Source organism: Kogia breviceps, chromosome 13, assembly GCF_026419965.1.
Source record: "Kogia breviceps isolate mKogBre1 chromosome 13, mKogBre1 haplotype 1, whole genome shotgun sequence".
Classification (NCBI taxonomy): domain Eukaryota; kingdom Metazoa; phylum Chordata; class Mammalia; order Artiodactyla; family Physeteridae; genus Kogia; species Kogia breviceps.
The window spans coordinates 53,199,158-53,218,889 of record NC_081322.1 but is presented as its reverse complement, the minus strand read 5'-3'; the positions used below and the strand labels follow the sequence as shown (position 1 = coordinate 53,218,889).

The 19,732-nt window shown below is 39.0% G+C and overlaps 1 protein-coding gene across 6 annotated transcripts in view; it reads right to left on the bottom strand.

Annotated features, from left to right (window-relative positions):
- Nucleotides 1–13,428, bottom strand: part of HSF2 (heat shock transcription factor 2) — a 40,573-nt gene extending 27,145 nt beyond the window's left edge. For all 6 annotated transcript variants that reach the window (XM_067010687.1, XM_067010689.1, XM_059083888.2 and 3 more), the window contains exon 1: nucleotides 13,150–13,428. In XM_067010687.1, the coding sequence (XP_066866788.1) occupies nucleotides 13,150–13,242 (93 nt within the window). In that variant the 5' untranslated portion in view covers nucleotides 13,243–13,428. The remainder of the gene's footprint in view (nucleotides 1–13,149) is intronic.
- Between the last annotated feature and the right edge of the window lie 6,304 nt (nucleotides 13,429–19,732).

Here is a 19,732-nt window from a genome sequence, read left to right as displayed (position 1 = left end):
AAAAAAAAGATACAAATGAACTTATTTTCAAAACAGAAACAAACTCCAACTCAGGGAACAAATTTATGGTTAACAGGGGGAAGGGTGGGAGGCAAGGGATAGATTGGGATTTGGGGATTGACATGTACACGCTACTATATTTAAAATAGATAACCAACAAGGACCTACTGTATAACACAGAGAACTATACTTAATATTATATAACAACCTAAATGGGAAAAGAAATTGAAGAACAGAGACACATATAACTGAATCACTTTGCTGTACACCGGAAACTAACACATGGTTAATCAACTATGCTCCAAAATAAAATAAAAATTAAAAAAAATAAAGTCACTAGTGTATTTCCATATAAAAAATAAACAATTTGAAATTTCCTTCTAAAATAATCAAAATAATATGGTAGTGACATAAAGACAGACCAATGAATGGAACAGAATAGAAAACCCAGGAATGAGCCCTCATATATACAGTCCAAAAGTTTTTGACAAGGATGCCAAGACAATTCAATGGAGGGACTTCCCTGGTGGCACAGTGGTTAAAAATCCACCTGCCAATGCAGGGGACACGGGTTTGAGCCCTGGTCCAGAAGATCTCACATGCCGTGAAGCAACTAAGCCCATGCTCCACAACTACTGAGCCTGCACCCTAGAGCCCACGAACCACAACTACTGAGCCCACGTACCACAACTACCAAAGCCTGCACGCCTAGAGCCCGTGCTCTGCAACGAGAAGCCCACGCACTGCAACGAAGAGTAGCCCCTGCTCACCGCAACTAGAGAATGCCCGTACACAGCAACGAAGACCCAACTCAGCCAGAAAAAAGACAATTCAACGGAAAAAGAACATCCTTTTCAACAAACAATGCTGGTAAAACTGGATACTCACATGCAAAAGAATGAAGTTGACTCCTTACCTTAAACCATATACAAAAATCAACTCAAAACAGATCAAAAGCTTAAACATGACGGCTAAAACTATAAAAGTCTTAGAAGAAAACACAAGTGGGAAAAGCTTCATGACAATGGATTTGGCAAAAATTTCTTGCATAAAACCAAAAGCACAGGCAACAAATGCAAAAACAGACAAATGAGTCTACCTCAAACTTAAAACCTTTTGCATAAAGAACACTATCAAGAGAGTGAAAGGGTAACACACAAAATCGGAGAAAATATTTGCAAATCATACATCTGATAAGGGGTTAATACCCATAACATACATTAAAAAAAAACTTCAACGCAACAACAACGAAAAACAAGCCACCTGATTAGCAAAGGGCAAAGGACTTGAATAGATATTTCTTCCCAAAAAAGATACACAAATGGCCAATAAACACATAAGATGCCTAGCATCACTAATCATTAGGGAAATAAAAAGCAAAACCACAATGAGATATCACTTCACTCATTAAGATGGCTATTAAAAAACAAAAATACGAAAACCCCAAAAATAAGTATTGGTCAGGATGTGGAGAAACTGGAACCCTTTTGCACTGCCGGTGGGAATATAAAATAGTGCAGATGCTATGGAAAACAGTACAGTGGTACCTCAAAAAATTAAACACATAATGACTAAATGATCCTAAAATTCTACATACATATCCAAAAGAATTAAAAGCAGGGGCTCAAAAAGATATTTGTACACCGATGTTTATAGTAGCATTATTCACAATAGCCAGAAGATGGAAGCAACCCAAACGTCCACTGACAGATGAATAGATTAACAAACATACAATAGACTCTTATTCATCCTTAAAAAGGAAGAACACATGCTACAATGTGGATGAAACTTAAAGACATTTTGCTAAGTTAGACTAGTCACAAGAGGACAAATACTGTATGATTCCACTTACATGAGATATCTAAAATACTCAACTTCATAAAGACAGAAAGTAGAATGGTTACCAGGGGCTAAAGAGAAGGGGATTGGAAATTACTGTCTAATGAGTAACAAGTTTCAGTTTGAGAAAATGAAAAACATTCTGGAGATGGATGGTAGTGACGGCTGCATAACAAGTGAATGTACTTAAGGTCACTGAACTGTACACGTTAAAATGGTTAATCTTAAGATATATGTATTTTACAACAACCTAAAACTAAAATGGAATAAAAAACTCCAAGAATAGAAAAATATCAAGTATCTAAAAATAAATTTTAAGAATACACAAGACCTTTAAGGAAATATTAAACTACAGAGAGACAGTGTTTTAGTAAAGATGTCAAGTCTAATTAAGTTAACCAGTACACTGACTTCTCTCTCAATTAAAAAAAGTTTTTGGAGACAAGGTGAATAGATGCTAACACAACCAAATATTAGGTACTAAAGTTCATTTCATAAAAATTATGTAACAAATAGGCAAGAAAATACTGAAAGCAATGGAGAGAGAGGTGTTAAACGTACCTTATGCAGACAACAGAATTATAGTGTCTACAAGAGTTTGGTACTAAAGAAGGGATACTCAAATAGCTGAATGGACAGACTAGAGAGAACAGAAGCAGCAGCAAATCTATTTGAAAATTTAATAGGTAATAAGTAAGGGCAGCATTCAAATCAGGAGGAAAAATTAGGAGGGAAAAAGATCAGTTAATAAACTTTCCATTTGGAAGGAAAAAACAAAAGCTCAATGCTAACTCAATGCTACCTCACTCTTTATAACCAAGCTTTTGAAAGCATCACATAAAAAATCCCAGAAGTCATACAGGTAAAAATTAATAAATGTATTCATGGAGACTACTAGCTGCCTACCCTATCTTGATTTCTCTTTCTTTTTAATTTTTTAAAACTAAAATTGTATATATTTAAGGTGTACATGATGATTTAACATATATTCACATGTGCACAGTGAAATGACTACTACAAGTCAAGCTAATTCACCAAACTAAAAAGCTTCTGCACAGCAAAGAATAATCAACAGAATGAAAAGACAACTTAATGGAATAAAAATATTTGCAAATACATACGTATCTGATAAAGGATTAATACCTAAAATATATAAGGAACTCTCACAACTCAACAGCAAAAAGATGCAACCCAATTAAAAAATGGGCAAAGGATTCGATTAGACATTTTCCCAAAGAATATATACAAATGGGCAACAAGTATGTGAAAAGGTTCTCAACATCACTGATCATCAGGGAAATGCAAATCAAAACCACAATGAGATATCACCTCATACTTTTTAGGATGGCTATTCCTAAAAAAAACCCAAACCAACAAGTGTTGGTTAGGGATGTAGAGAAAAGGGAACCTTTGTATACTGTCGGTGGGAATGTAAATTGGCAATATCACTATGGAAAATGGTATGAAGGTTCCTCAAAAAGTTAAAAATAGAACTACCATATGATCCAGCAGCCCTCTTCTGGGTATATACCCAAAGGAAATGAAATCAGTATCTCTAAGAGATATCTGTGCTCCCATGTTCACTGCAGCATTATTCACAATAACCAAGACACAGAAACAACCTAAATGTCCAACAAAGAAAGAATGGATAAAGAAATTGTGAGATTTATACATATACTGATATACTTTATCCATACATACACAATGAAACATTACTCAGCCTTAAAAAAGAAAGAGATCCTGCCACTTGCAACAACATGGATGATCCTCTAATTTCTTACTAACAACACAATTTTGTCTGATGCTACAAATACATTTCTCAGTCCCTCTTAGAAACAGAGGTGGCCAAATAACACATCTGGCAAACAAGATATAAGCAAAATGGATTGAGTGGAACTTCCACAAAAGCTTCTAAAAGGGAAAAGACTCAAAGTGTCAAACCCCTACATCTCCTACATCTCCTATTCCTGCTCAGAACCTGGAGCCAACGGCTAGAGCTCCAGTAATCACTGAAGTAGAGGAACTAAGTATGGCTGAAAGGTTGAGAAGGTGACTCAGTATCTTCAGACGTAAGAGAAAAATACAGTACATCTCTATTTTGTTTAAGCCATTGTTGTCTGGATTTCCATTACTTGTGTCTGAACTTAAACTTAACTGACAATAGACTTTAAAAAATTCAATAAAGTTGAAAGCTTACTAACATAAAAATATATCCAACATTTATGACAAACTATTAACTGCATTAATTAAAATTTTTCTAACAAATCAGTAAGATGAAACACTCAATGTGAAATTTAGAAGATCGGATCTCATTCATAATAAAAGGTACAGCAAAATAATGATTTTCACTTATTAGACTGGCAAAATTTTTTAAGTTTAAAAATAACCCCTGTTGGTTATTAGGTAGTAGCTATTAAAATTTAAAAATGCATTCATCTTTTTCTATCTTAAAAGGACTTTCCCTCTACCTTACTTCCTCTCAATCTACCCACCCCATCTGTCTTCTCATTCACTGCAAAATTTGACAAATAAATATTTTAAAGCCCCCTTCTCCAATTCAGGGCCATCTACTTACTCTCACTAAAATTTGGTTTCAGTTTTTGTGCCTCTACTGAAACTGTTTTTTTCTAAAATGTCAAATGCCAAATTCAATGCCCTCTTTTCAGTCCTCATCTTCCTACACCTCTCTGTGGCATTTCATTTGGTACTACTGACACTCCCCTTCTTAAATGCTCTGCTCTTATGGCTTTGAAACTATACATTGGGTCTCCTATCTCTCATACTTCTTTTCAATTGTCTTCCAGCTATCAAGAGGTAGTGGGTTTTTTAAGTTTCTATCCTTGATCATGATACCTTTTATACTCTTTCCTTAGGCAGTCTCATCCACACCAATTTCTCTAATTACTGACTTTATTATGTATAATGATTATCACAACTATGCCTCTGCCCCTGACCATCTCAAATTTCCCACTTGAATTTTTCAATCATTAACATTTTTACACAATGTTGTTTGACTCACTCACTTGTCTATTTCAAACCCATCATCCTACTCCTCCAAAGTCAACTTTTTCCTGTATTCTCCATCTCGGCATGCCCTGTCCCCTCTAAGCTTCCCAATTAATTTTGTCATCAATAACAAAAAGGCAAATTAAAAATTCTTAATTTTAACAGCTAGTAACTTAAAGGGGAAATATTTAAAACATTTCCTTTAAAAATAAGAGAAAGGGATCCCATGATCACTGCTTCTATCTGACACCCTGAGGTGTCTTAGCCACTGCAAAAAAGGAAACTGAAGGTATAAGGTTCTGAAAATAAGAACAAAACTGTCATATTCAGACACCTATGGATGTACACTTAGCGAATCCAAATCAGTAAAATGATTAGCTCACTGGTTTATTATCAATATACAAATGTTACTTGTATTTCTAATTACCAGCAACAGCAATTATTTTTCATTAAAGGATACCACTTAAAATATCTATAAAATCTAACAAAGCTGTGCAAGATCTAATTACAAAAAATATAAAATTTTATTAAATAAAATTAATTTAGAAAAATGCCTTGTTCCCATGAATATATCATATCATAAAGATACCTATTTTCCCTAATCTGATTTACAGTTTCAGTACAATTCTAATTAAAAAAATCCTAATAGGTTGCTTAGTTTTTTTCTTTAACGGAACTTGATTTTAAAACATATATGGAAGAGCAAAGACCAATAGTAGTCAAGGCACTCCTGAGACTAGGTTGCCCTCCCAAAAGCATTACAGAGCTACAGTAATTAAGACATGTGATACAGGAAAAAGGATAAATCATCCAGTGGAACAGAATAGAGAACCTAGACACAAAAACACAATCTACATATAATTTTGCTTATAAGACAGGTAGCAACACAAATCACTAGAGGAAGAAGAAACTGTTCAATAAAGGGGCTAAAACAACTAAATATGGAAAACAAAGAAACAGGATCCCTTATACCACACACAAAAATCAATTCCAGTGAATTAAAGATTTAGATACAAAAGTCAAATCTTTAAAACTTTCAGAAGAAAAAAAAAAGATGGAAAAGTATTTTTCTCTCTTTGGGGTAGGAAAGCAAAAACATCCTGAAGAAACAAAGAACATGAACCACAAAAAAAGCTGATATATTAAATTATACTAAAATTAAGAACTTATACTCATCAAAAGAAAGTAAAAAAGATAAGCCACAACTAGAAGACAGAGGCAACACATACATCCAAAAAGATGCAGAATTACAAGGAATTCCTACAAATAATAAAAGATAAACCACCCAATAGAAAAATGGTCAAACATTTCATAGAATACGAAACACAAGTGGCCAATAAATATGAAAAGGTGTTTGAACACATTAATTATCAGGGAAATATAAATTAAGACCTCATTGAGATAATATTTTATATCCACTAGATTGGTAAAAACTCAGAAGAATGAGAATATCAAGTTTTGAAGAGACAAATTAATGGGAAATCTCATGCATGGCTAAAAGGAGTACAAGCTGATTTGACTTTTTCGGAACTTAAGGTTGAGCATGTCATACCTTATTTTCCAGAAATTCTACTCTTCAATGTTGGTGTAACTACCTTAGAGAAATTTTTGCTTATATATACCAGAACAGGTGTATAAGAAAAGTCATAACAGCATTTGACATCGTTGATCATCTCTTTCTTGAACCATTTTCTTCCATTAGCTTACATGACCTCACTCCCTTGTGTTTTCTCCTTTCTCACTGTTCCTTCTCAAGCTCTCTTGCTGGCTTTTTCCTGTCTTTATACCCTCTAAATATTAGAATACCCTATCTTGCAGGTCCTTCTATCTTCATCTGTCTCCCTGGATGATCTCATCCAGTCCCATGGCTTTACCACTCACAAGCTCCAAACTCCACCTTGAATGCCAGAGTCTTACATTATCTAAATAACCTATTCAACATCGCCTCTTGAAAGTCTTGGAGTACAGAAGTCATTCATGCTGTTCTCCTTTGCAGCACTGCACTTCCCCAGCTCCTTTGAAATAAGGTGTGGTCGGATGACCAAGTGTGGTCAGTGAAATGCAAGCAAAACAAAACACGTCTGAAGTAATACTAGCAATCCATTTGTAATCTCAAAGTTAACATGGCCAAACAGAATCCCCACCTGCACTTCTCCGAATCTTCCATCTCAGCAAATGGTACCATCATCCATCCGTTGCTCAGGCCAAATACATGAGTCATTCTAATTCTTTTCTATCTCTCCTCCAACTCCAAAAAATTTATCATTAAGATCCATGACCATGCCTTCAAAGTAGATATTACACCTGCTGCTCACCACCTCCACTGCTATTACCCTAGTCTCAACCACGCTATTTTCAATACCACAGTGGAAAACTGTGATAGTCTTCTAACTAGTTCCCTCATTTCCAATCTCCTTACCATGCCCTAAGGCCCTATACCATCTGCTTCTGCCTACCTCTCTGACCTCACTCTCAGGTTATCTAAAGATAATCCAACCACATGGGCCTTCTGCAATCATATGAACATGCTATGCTCAAGGCCTTTACATTTTCCATTCCCCTTTGCCAGACCCATCTTTTCTAATCCTTCAGATCTCTGCTCACATATCACCTCCCCAAAGAGGCTTCATCATCACTCTACCTAAAATACAACAGATTCCAGTCATTTTACATGCTAGTTATGAATTTACTGTGCCAAATTCATTCTTCAACGTCTGCTCTGCAAACATGGAGCTGAGTCTTAAATATATATTTTTTTTGAGCATGGTGTTAAGCTTTGTCATAGAAGATACTAGAGAGATATTACAAGAGGAAGGGATTACCCTTCCTGGTTCCAGTGTGTCCTTGGCAGGTTCCTGCTGTGCAGGCAGGTTCTCCAGCACCTAGCTCTTGCAGTGCACAGAAGGCAGCAGCACCCTAAGGCCAGCAGCTTCCCCCAACACTCCCTCTCCCTTGGGAGGCTTCAAATCAGAGTATCTCTGGCCAGACATCTCTCCATGAATAGCTTTCTAGGGTATAGAGCATAGGCTAATAAACATGTTCTTAAAGGGCTAGACAATAAATATTTTAGGCTTGCAGGTCATAAGGTCATAACTCTGCCCCTGTAGCAAGAAAGCAACTACAGACAATATGTAAGTAGACTGAGCATGGCTATATTCCAAATAAACTTTACTTTTAAAACACATGGTTGGCCCACAGGCCATAATCTGCCAACCCCTGCCCTAGAAAGCATATTTCCCAGCAAGTTCTGAAGGATGGATTTCTAGTAAGTCCCACTAGTGTGGCATCAGTGAAGTCTTTGCCATTCAGTGAGATATGGTCATTCTCTCTCCAACAAGGTCTTAGACTTCGGGGAAGGGCTCTTACTTGGGCACTCGCTCTTAGGCCTACCAGTGATGGCTGCTTCTTATAACTGCTATTCCTATCTTCTTCAGAGTTTTCTTTATCCCAATTTTCCTGAGATAGTTATCCTATTAAACTTTCTCTGTTCAAAATATTGGTGATTTCTGTCTCCTAATTGCACTCTCTCTTTACCCTGCTTTATTTTGCTATTTAGCACTAACTGAAATTATACTATTTGTGTTTGCTTACTTTTTAATTATCAGTATCCTTCACTAAAATGTAAGATCTATGAAGGCAGCTATTTTGTTAACTACTGAATGAATTCCTACTACCTAGCACACTGTGTGGTCGTAACAGAGTCACAACTATTTGTGAGTGACAATAAATGAGTCTTTGATCACAGTGGACCAAATTATACTTTTAGAATTTCAACTCTTGGTTATATATATCAAATGAGGAGATGAATGCCTCTTGTTTATAATGCTCTCTCTCTCAAACACACACAACCCTAACTCACTAATATTGTTCTGTGTCTGCTTATGGTATTCCTTCAGTCTCTACTTCAAAATTAGTAAATAACTTGAGTGCAAAATTTCTACCTTACTGCTGTTTATACCTGTGAAGCTTAAGCACTGCAACACAGAACTCTCCCTATGCATTTTATAAGGCACAAAAAGCCACTATTACTCAGTAGGATGGGAAGGATGGTAGCTTCTCTTTCGGCCTAACCCAAAAATGTTAGCAAGCTTCCAAATAGTAATTGTTTCTGCTCAAACTGGTACTCTTGGGCTTCCCTGGTGGTGCAGTGGTTGAGAGTCCGCCTGCCGATGCAGGAGACACGGGTTCGTGCCCTGGTCCGGGAGGATCCCACGTGCCGCGGAGCGGCTGGGCCCGTGAGCCGTGGCCGCTGGGCCTGTGCGTCCGGAGCCTGTGCTCCACAACGGGAGAGGCCACAACAGTGAGAGGCCCGCATACCGCAAAAAAAAAAAACGGTACTCTTGGTTATAAACGTCCAAAATACTCTTAATAATAATCTAATACTTCAGCCCCATTTCTTTAAAACAGTTTCCAAAATAGAAATCTCTTTTTTAAACAACCAGTCAATAATTTCTTAATGTTTACCAACCATTTCTTGTGAGTCTCTAGCTCTTTCTCTTACGTATACAAATAAAAAATACTTGTCTGAGAATCAGTCAACTTTTCTGTAGGTCCATCTAAAGTGGATTTAACCCCTTTTCTGCCACATTTGTGGCCTTTCTTATTTCCACTTGGGAGTACTGCTGGGAAATTCAAAACAATACCATAACACCAGGAAGTCTAAAGATCTACTGTTCAAATTCATCCAAAACAGCTAGAAAACACTGGACAAATTCTGGTTTTGCTCCCCTTCCCTCCTATTTCCTGATTTGTCTCTACTAACTTGAGATGGATAGGGAAGTAGAGACTGCCGTAGGGCACAAAAAGGTGAAACAGATGGGTATGAAATCTTTAGTGGAAATCACTTCTTGGTATTCTCAAGCAACCTGAAGAACTGAGACAAAGGCAGTAACACTGGTAAAACAGTGACTTTCCAGTTCTTTTTTTTTTAAATATTGCTTCACTTCAACATACACTGAGTATCATATATCAGTAACAGTAAAGGCTGTTCCTTACGATCAATGGCAAGAACTTCCATTCAACTTCCACAACTTCTTGTCCCTGAAGATCAAGTTTCCCCAGTTGCTACCAAGCTAAACCTGTGCCCTCTGTTTAGGACTCTGTTACATTTAAAACAGCTTTAGGCTGTTCAACAGTACTATCCCTGTCCTCGATTCTGGTAACAGAGTGCCTACCAGAGCCAAAATACCTATAGGAAATGTAAAAACAGACAAAAAAAGAAAGGAAAAAGAAATATCAGTGGGGAATTTCGGGGATGTACTGTGTGTTTTAAAGACACTCAGAATCTAAAGACATTTCTATTATTTGAGTCTATAACAGTATAATTTTGATTGTTCAGAATATTATATTTCTACAATTAATGACATCAATGGGGGTATTAGTTCATTTCTGTCATACTACAAATTTCAAGGAAAACTAAAGTTATATAAGTCTTCAGGAATATTAAGCCAAGCTTTTCAAACTGCTGTTGGTAAGAGTTTTCTCCCCTTGTCTTATACTCTACCTAGAGTAAATTATTTTCCACAAGTGAAAACAATTGCATAAAAGACTGCCTCCTTTCCAAAACATCTGCTACTTCTAAAAGGTCTTAATATGATTCTCACTCAGAGTATAAATGCTAAATTACCTCAACATAAGTGCAGCAAAACAAGTTTGAAGGAAACCAGAAACAACCATAAATAGCAACTTCTAAAAGATGAGAGTAAATTATTTTGGTTTTTCCATCTAACATCATTGTTCAATTAAAGTTTTACCTTTCATTGTTAACACTGTTTTCGGAAAAATCTGTGGGAATGTAAGACAACTTCCTTAGGCAACTAAGCATAGCCCGAGACATTAATCCAGAATTGTCCACTGACTTGTGGAGGAGTAACATTTTGGTATAAAAACTAAATATTGTGACAACCTGTATTAAGTGTAGGGCCGTTGATGGAAGAATGATCTGGGAGCTCAGAAATCTATGTGAGAGCCCCACCTCCAATAATGCTAGCTTTGTAATTATAGATAAATAATCTAACCTAAGCTTCAAATCTACATAATGAGACTAAACCAGATGATCTTTGAGATTCTTTTCAGGCATCATTCCACTTTTATCATTCCTACCATTTCCATTACATAGTCCAAGGATTTCACTGCTTCATCAAACATTAATTAAGTACCCACTGTGTCCCTTGGCACAGATACTGTCCCTGTCCTCACTGAATTTATATTTTAACTGTCCCACTATATCGTAAAAAATGAGTAGCCAAAACATAAGCTTAGACTTAATAATGGAAAAAAATAAGAATGACTTTTTTTTTTTTTTTTTTTTTTGCGGTATGCGGGCCTCTCACTGCTGTGGTCTCTCCCGTTGCGGAGCACAGGCTCCAGACGCGCAGGCTCAGGGGCCGTGGCTCACGGGCCTAGCCGCTAAACAGCATGTAGGATCTTCTCGGACCGGGGTACGAACCCGTGTCCCCTGCATCGGCAGGCGGACTCTCAACCACTGTGCCACCAGGGAAGCCCAAGAATGATTTTTAAATGGTTTGTTTATTTGGCTTAGAATTCAGAAAATGATGCATTTATGTATTAGTATGAAACTACACATTTGATACTGCCCATAAAAGTATTAAAATGTTGGCTAATGAGAATTTATTAGAACTGCTGACAGAATACCCCTTAACTAAAACCAATTTCCAATACATTTAGGTACCATTTCTAGGCAATAAAAACAAGAAGGCCCACCCAAGACAAATAGGTGTGATAAAGTCAGATTGGGAGTGGGGAGACTTTCAGTCCAATCTCTTACACATGCACAAGGCTGAGTAACTGCAGTCTGTGCCGATTCATCCTTGTCAACTTTTAATCCTTATGACTGATGAAAAACATGAGACATCTGTTTATTTTTAAGTGTATACTGGCGGCTGGCTTCCTTATTTTCACCCCTTCTTTGTACAACTGTACAGAATTCATCAAATGCCTAATGCACAACATCCACTCGATGCTACTGACCTTCAAGAAAATTAAGTCCTGGAGGGAGATAAAGAAAATAAACAAATGACAGCAATATAAGGCAGACTGTGGTGTTACAGTAGTCAAAACTTCACGTACTCAATATAGTGCTCCCTGTTAAGATAAAATAATAAAACTGAGGGTTCCTAACATAGGAAACAGAATTGAAAAGGAACAGAAACGAAAGTGAGAAAGAGGGGAGATAAGATTTACTCAGCACTTAACAGGTGCCAGGCACTGTGCAGGTAGTTTTCACTTACTCTTTTCCAGGCCTCTAAACAAGATAATGTCCAAAACAGATGACCATCTACAATAAGAGAACTCCACTCCCCTTCACAAAACGATTCCAATAGCCTAAGTGTATTGTAACGCAAATGCTCTGTTTATGTAATAATCATTCTAATTAGAATCAGTATTTGGATCTAGAGGGGGTCTTGGATCACCTAAGTAACCCATTCATCTTATGGACGACGACACTTGGGTCAGACAAGATAAGGAGCCTGTTTAGTGGCAGAATTGGGATCAAATCAATAATCAAGACATCTATACACCACACTGCCGGCAACTGTTTAGTGAAATTCAGTGATTCGTTTTAGCTCTCCACGTTACTGAACACCTGTCTATTGGCACTTTTATTAAAATAATCATAAAAATCCGTTTATAAAAATGGCTCAGAATCGCGAAATAATGTACCATTTTCTATATAATATTTTCAAGCCTCCTGATAAGCTGTAACCTGCGTTTGAACATCTGCCTCCTTCCCTGACTGCCGTCCTCATAAAGATCTCAGATGCGAGGCGGACTGTGTGTCTGTTTTAGGGGCGAGAATCAGATCGCGAAGGTAAAGACTGCCTCACATAAACCTCGCGTTGAAGATCCCGGCCAGAGCTGCCCGTGCCCCCAGAGAGCCGCAGCCCGCGAGCCCGGCGGGAGGACGGAGGATGAGTGTGCAGTAACGTGGCTCCCGCTCCCTCGGCTCGTCGGCCGCCCTCGTTCCGCCAGGCTGGTTCCAAACGCCGCCCGGGTCGGACCGTTACGGGGTCTCCCGGGCCGCGGCGCCCCACGCGGGCCGCCCCTCCCCCACCGAGGCCTGAGCCAGCGGCGCCGGCCGGGACCCCCGCAGCTCCCCGCGCGAACAATACCGGGGTCCCCCGCGAGGCTGCACGCCGAGGCCCATGCCACCCCGCCACCCCCGCGCCGCGGGCCTCACAGAGGGCGTCGGGCCGCAGGCCGCGAGAGACAACCCCGCGGGAGAGAGCGAGAGAGGAAGACGTTAGTTAGGGGGTTCGGAGGCCGCCGTGCCCTCACCCTTACCTGACTCCAGGTGATGAACTCGTTCGTGTGGGTTTCCTCCACAAGCGTCCACAGCTTGCTGAGGAAAGCCGGCACGTTCGAACTCTGCTTCATTGTTAACGAGGCGCAGGAATTCCTAATTCTACACCCAAACGCGGCGGTAGCGGCGGAGGCGGAGGCGGCGGCGGCAGCGGCGGCGGCGTCGGCGGAGGCGGCGGCGGCGGCAGCAGCAGCTGCTCCCCGAGAACGCCCACAACGCAGGCGCAGCAGCTCCCGAGCCCCGCCCACCTCGCCCCGCCCCGCCCCGCCCCGCCAGGCGCGCAGTGAGGCGGGGTAACCGGGCGGCCGCACGTGACTGACCAGTCTCCCCGCTCGGCCTGTGTTCACTGGTCCCGCGCCGGTCCCGTTCCCGACCAATCCCAGGAGCCGACCGCACAACAGAGGAAAGCAATTGGATGCTGCAGATGGGGAGGGGTGGGAGCAAAGCGGGACGCTGCTTTCTCATTCGACCTGTCTATAGGAGCTCTCGCTGTAGCGGATCTTCTGCTTGGGGGACTGTGTTTGGTTGTTTCACGTGGAAGCAGCCTTGGATGTTTGCACTATGGCTGGAAGGCTACAGAAAGTCCTCAGGGGCCTTTGAGTCATAAGTTTGGTAGGCAAAGTGTGGGTTGCGCCAGTCAGGCAGGAGGAAGGGGTGTAATAGTTCACACGGGGGGGAAAAAAAAAACAGCTTTCAGGCATGATTTGGTAGGCCCCAAATTGAAACTGTGTTAATAATAATGAACCTTGTCCTTAAATTTTCATTAGGAAAAATATCGTTCCTATAAAACACATTTATCAAATAGAGGAATTTAAATGTCACTCTTTACTAAGCACGTACTACAGTTAACCAAGAACTGTAATAGGCAGCTTACATGCTGTTTAACAGACATGGAATGTGCACTGTGTGTGCAGCATAAAAAGAAATAGTATCATTTATTCTGTTTTAATCAATTAAAATAATTGTTCCTGTAGGTACTTTACAGGTATGTTCTTAAGATAATTATCATTGTATGTCCTTTACAGATTTGGTATAGTGGAAAAAATATTGGACAAGGAGGAGTCAGCATATGAGTTTAGACCCAGCTTCAAGGACCCATTAGTGGATATTTAATTACACTGGTAGTGTGTATAATTAGAGCTATCCCTTAATCTGTCTGTGCTGGTCTTTCCCATCTCATTGGGAATAAAACTGTCTTTTCACCCCTTAAGATAACATTAATAACATGGGAGGTTTGAAAATATAAAGAATTGTACAAAATTTAAAATTTTTATGAGTCAGAATGTAAACATAAGAATGTACAAACAAGTCAGAGATAATAATTAACATTTTATAAGAAATTCAACATAGGATTGGTTTACCTCCTGGGTACATGTAATTTAATACAAGAAAAAATAAAATACATACAATATCCAACAAGCATATATTTATTGAAATTTGTGTTTGACTTTGCGTCTAGCAATGATCTGTTTGCCGAAACAATATCAGATGTGTGGTGGGAGACATCCAATAAATGAACTAATATTTGATGAGCACTTACATATGCCCAGGGTTTTACATATATTATTTCATTTAATCCTCACAACAACCCAGTGCAGTAGGTCTTATTATCCCGTTTTTCCAATGAAGATTCTGAGACTCAAGAGCAAGTTTACCTATATCACAGCTAGTAAACAAGAGAGGGTATTTACACTCAGGCTTTATTGAGTTTGAAAGCCTATGTTCTTTCCATTGTATGATGATGACACCATCTCAATACTTAAGATGTTTATACTCTGACTTAGGACACAAGAGGAACACAATGATGAGTAATCCTTACTATTTTAAGAAGAGCTAAATTTGTCATATAACTGTACTGAAACGTTTAGAAAGACAGAGTTGAGTGAGTTAAGTTCGTAAGGGAAGAATTCTCAGAGGATGGGGACCTTAAGTTGGGTCTTGAAGTACAAATGCATTTGGCTAGCTAAAAAGAATACAACACTGAGCAAAGTTGGGGAGGCCGATGAGCACCGTCTGCCTGTGGAGATTGACAACACAGGAGGTAGTGTCTGAGGAGAAAATGTGGCCCACTTTCATGGCATTGTATTGTTTCCATCTAAAAACAAAACAAAATGGTGTGGTTAGATACAAGCAGAAACTCCTCTTCGGGCATTCAACCTGTGTAGTTGTAGGCCTATGCTTAGTAGGGCCCCTTCCTTGGTTTAATGCTCTGCTGTCACCATCTTGAAATTCTTAGTTTTTGAACAAAGGACCCTGTATTTTCATGTTGCTTTGGGCCTCTCAAATTATGTAGCTGGTCTGCTTCCAGTATATTACACTTATAGACCAGTGAGTGGTTCTCAAGCTTAAGCATGTATCCAAATCACTTGGAGGTGGAAGACTGTCAATATAACAGATGATGAGGTATCACTTATCATACTCATGAGGCCAGCTATAGGGTTATTAACCAAATAATGTGATGATAGCACCAGGAAATAGATGATGTGTCTAAAATCAAGTGTCTGGGGTTGGAATGGAAACCATGTCTTTCATAGTCTGAAACATATGCTTTCTTCCTTTATACCCAATGTGCCTCAAGCTTTAAACCTACATCAGAATCACCTGGAAGGCTTCTGAAAAAACAGACTGCGGCTTCTCCTCCCCCCCCCCCCCAGCTCCACTCAGTAGATCTGGGATTCAGGCTAAGAATTTGTATTTCTAACAAGTTCCCAGGTAAGTTGGCCCTTGGTCCACACTTTGAGAACCACTGTTATATAGGAAAAATTAGTAAACTGACTTGCCCTTGCTAACATTTACAGACTTATTGCTACTCACCCTTCACCTCAACAAAATCCAGACTTTCCAGGAATAATGTAAACTACTGTGTTTTCTTTTTCTATGAACATAATCTTTAATATTTATTGTAATTAATAAACTCTTTGAAAATTTTAAGTACTGATTAGAGACATTTGGGGGAAAAGAAAATCATTATTGGCTCGTTTGCACCTAAATATAAAACTGAGAAGGGAAGAAAACCAAATCAAACTAATTCACAATTATTTGCCACCTGCAATGTCCCCAAAATATCAGAAGAAACACATTTGAGCCAGTGTCAACAATTTTGAAATGTTTACAATATTAGAGGACAAAAATGTCACTTTCTTAAAGTGAATTGCCTCCTGTTGGCTACAAATTAGAAAAGTTGGAATATTTCCATGGCTCACTTGTAGCCTGGAATGTAAGATTTAGAAGATATAGAATAACATTAGAAAATATGAATGACCCAGACCTTTTCCTCGGAAATAGAAAAGCATACTGTGGTGTGCTTTGAAACTTCAAAGTGTCTGATTCAAATTGTATAAATTCTATCTAATCTATTAGGCAAAACCACTTGGAGTCAGCACTACAACCAGAACTAGCTTGTAATTATTATTTTCAAGGATAGCAAGACTGAAGCCAAAGGCTAACTGCATAGAGGTTTCCAGCTATTTATATTCCTATCTGGACCAAGTGTTGATTTTTGTCAATTTTGGGATGGCCTATGGGGCCTTAAGCCAATCACTTGACACCTCTAAATCTTAGATTCTTCTATGTAAAATGTGAGTAAAAATACCTGTTATACTCACTTCACAGAGTGGTTTTGAGAATTCAATAAACTGCTTCTTCCTCCAGTCCACGCTCACAATCTTTACAGAGATCTTTCCAAGACACAAATCTGAAAAGGTCACTTCCTGACTTAAAACTGTTCAGCGGCTTCCATTATTTTCAGAATAAATCCAAACCCCTTAAAGATGGCATAAAATGACCTTCTGTGATCTGATGCCACCTACAATTTTAGTCATTGTCTACCACTCTCCACAAACACCTAACCCTTAGCCACACCCAATTCTTGTACTTACCTTGCAGATCATATGCTTCCATACCCCTACATATGTCCATGAGCTGTTGCCTCTGTGTGGAGAGCCCTTCTTCTTCCCCATTATCCCAAAAGAAAGTTCCTCCTTAACCTTCAAGGTCAAGTACAATTCCATACAGAAGTCACCTCTTTCAGTCAAACTCTCCCTGGAGGCCTTTATAATAGCACTTATTACTAACTAAATAAATAACGACTTGTTATTTATTTACATGTGTTTTTTCATACTAGGCTATGAAACACTTTCAGCATAAAGACTAAGTCATATTTACATTTATTCTCATCTAAAATGGCTCTCACAGTGCTGGTACACATAAGACTCTCAAATATTTATTGAATTAAGCAATGAATACGTGAACAGATGAGTGCTAACCATCCATTTAATCTTCCATGACTCCCAAATTTGGATGACTCCTTCCTCCCCTGCGCCCCCATAGCATGTGGAACTTAACCCTCACGCTATTTGCCACGTTGCAGTTGCTCATTTACTTCTCAGCAACCCTCACTAGCCTAGCAGATTGTGCTTGCGTTGTTCACTCTTGTATCCTTATCCTTAGCAGTTAGCACAGTGCTATAATATAGCAACAGCTCAATAAATATTTGTTAATGAATATTTTAGTTTCTGATATCTTTTGCATAAAATGTACTCTACTTAATAGTAAAGAAACACCTTACAACTTATTAGGGCTCAGTCCATACAAACTTTTTAGTTTATAGGAGAAGAAAATGAAGAGAAGGGGAGCTTAAGGATAGCTCAGCTGAAAGGTATGTGATTGAGGAGCTATTTGTGGAATAAGTATCAGAATCCTGGAAATGCCAGACGTTAATGGAATGTCATAGAGTCCCAGGCTTGAGGTCATTTGTCTTTGAAACAAACAAACCTTTGGCGATAGCAGCAAAATGCTTAAAGACCCTATGGCTTTTGAATAAGTAAAGGGCTAGGAGACTGTGAAAGTTAATTTCTTAAAATTTTCAAGAAGGTCAAAGAAGAATCTTCTTTCTTTCTAAGGCTACAACTTGGATGTAAAAGGGATTGGCCGGAAGTGCTTTTAAAGTAGGAAATGTGTTAGTATCACTGTACCAGCCTTGGGCTGGCACTGCTGTACATGAAACTTCCATTGTATGCCACATGTGCTAAAATCCAGCCAACTATCCAACGACAGTGACAAACTGGTCCAGATTTGTGCAGAACTTTCCCATTTTAGTACTGCAAATCCTACGTCCCGGGTACTACCTCAGCCCCAGGTAAACCAGGATGGTTCGTCACCGTAACTCCAGCCTCTTCAAGCTACTGATGTTGGACAGGAAGCATTGACTTACCAAGCTAAGTTAGGTGACTTATATAGCAGCTAGCACAAATGAAAGATCTACAACTTTAATGCAGTTCTTAGCCTTTCTGGGAGCAAGGTGGAGGTACTCTTTCACAGGCACCCCAACAGATAGCTGATAAAAAGAAGGAATCTGTGTATCCCACAAACCAATATTCTAGTGGAGGCCCAGACCCAAGCTGAAAGATATCGATAAGGAAGAGAACTCAAGGCCAGAAAACTTAAAAGAACTGGAAGCATTAGAAAAATGTAGTAGATTGGCGACACGGCCTGTGATGTTAACCTTCCACTAGAATAGCCTCGTGCTAGGGGTCCGGTTTCCATTCCCTTGGTTTTGCTCCAAGTGGAGGTGGTAGCCAAGATAGGTGTTTGGACTTCATCTTTCTAGATAGTGGGGTTTAAATGATCATTTTATTCAAATCATTTGATGGTGGAGATCTGAGCCCCCTCAATGATTAAATGTGTTGGGTTATATGGCTTGTATACAGAAATTTACCCATACCTTGAACACAAGATTGAACTGGAGAAATTGGCTTCAATGAGGAGGTACCACTGTCAGAGATGTGTGCCATGATCTGAGAGGTGTGTAGGGAGAGGTGGCAACCACTTCTAACCTGTTTACCGTTTAGTCAATTACTATGAGCAGCATCGAGGGACCAGCTGAAAAGGGAGATGGCCTTTCTAGTCTCTGGGCTCACAGTCTGGGTTCTGAACCGCAGATATCAAATTGAGGTCTGTTAGGATAGAGTTGAATGACTTCTGACCTTTCAGAGAAAAGTCTGGGCATTGTTTGAATGCAAGAACATATTAAAGAACTGCTAGTTAATGGCAGCATGATTATAAAGCCCTTATATATGGTGATTGTTACATTTGCTATAATTTACTTTAAAACACTACTATTTAAACAGTGGTATATAGTGTGATAGTTCAGTGTAATTTGCACCCTAAGGGCAGTTAGTTAACATTTGAATTACCCTAGTTAGGTATGCAGACTCCAGGGGTGTTAGTTAGCACTTGAAAGATTAAGCAAAGCTCACTCTCTGAAGGCTTTATCTTAATTTCATTAAAAAAAAAAATTTAACCAACACCAAAAGTTTTGTTAATTGGGAAAATGGATGTGGAAGTGATTTTTACTTGGCGAAATGAATGAACTTCAGGATACATGTATTGACTAGAAACATCAACTAGAAACAGAAAGCCAATAGGCTTTCTCCACTCTCAACTGAACTGAGTAACAAGATATCTTGAGCCAGTAGCCTCTGCCATTCTGTAGGTGCTCTAACCTTAGGATTCTCATAAATCCTGTATTCAGAGTGCTTTCCAGGCCCATTCAGGAGATTCGGG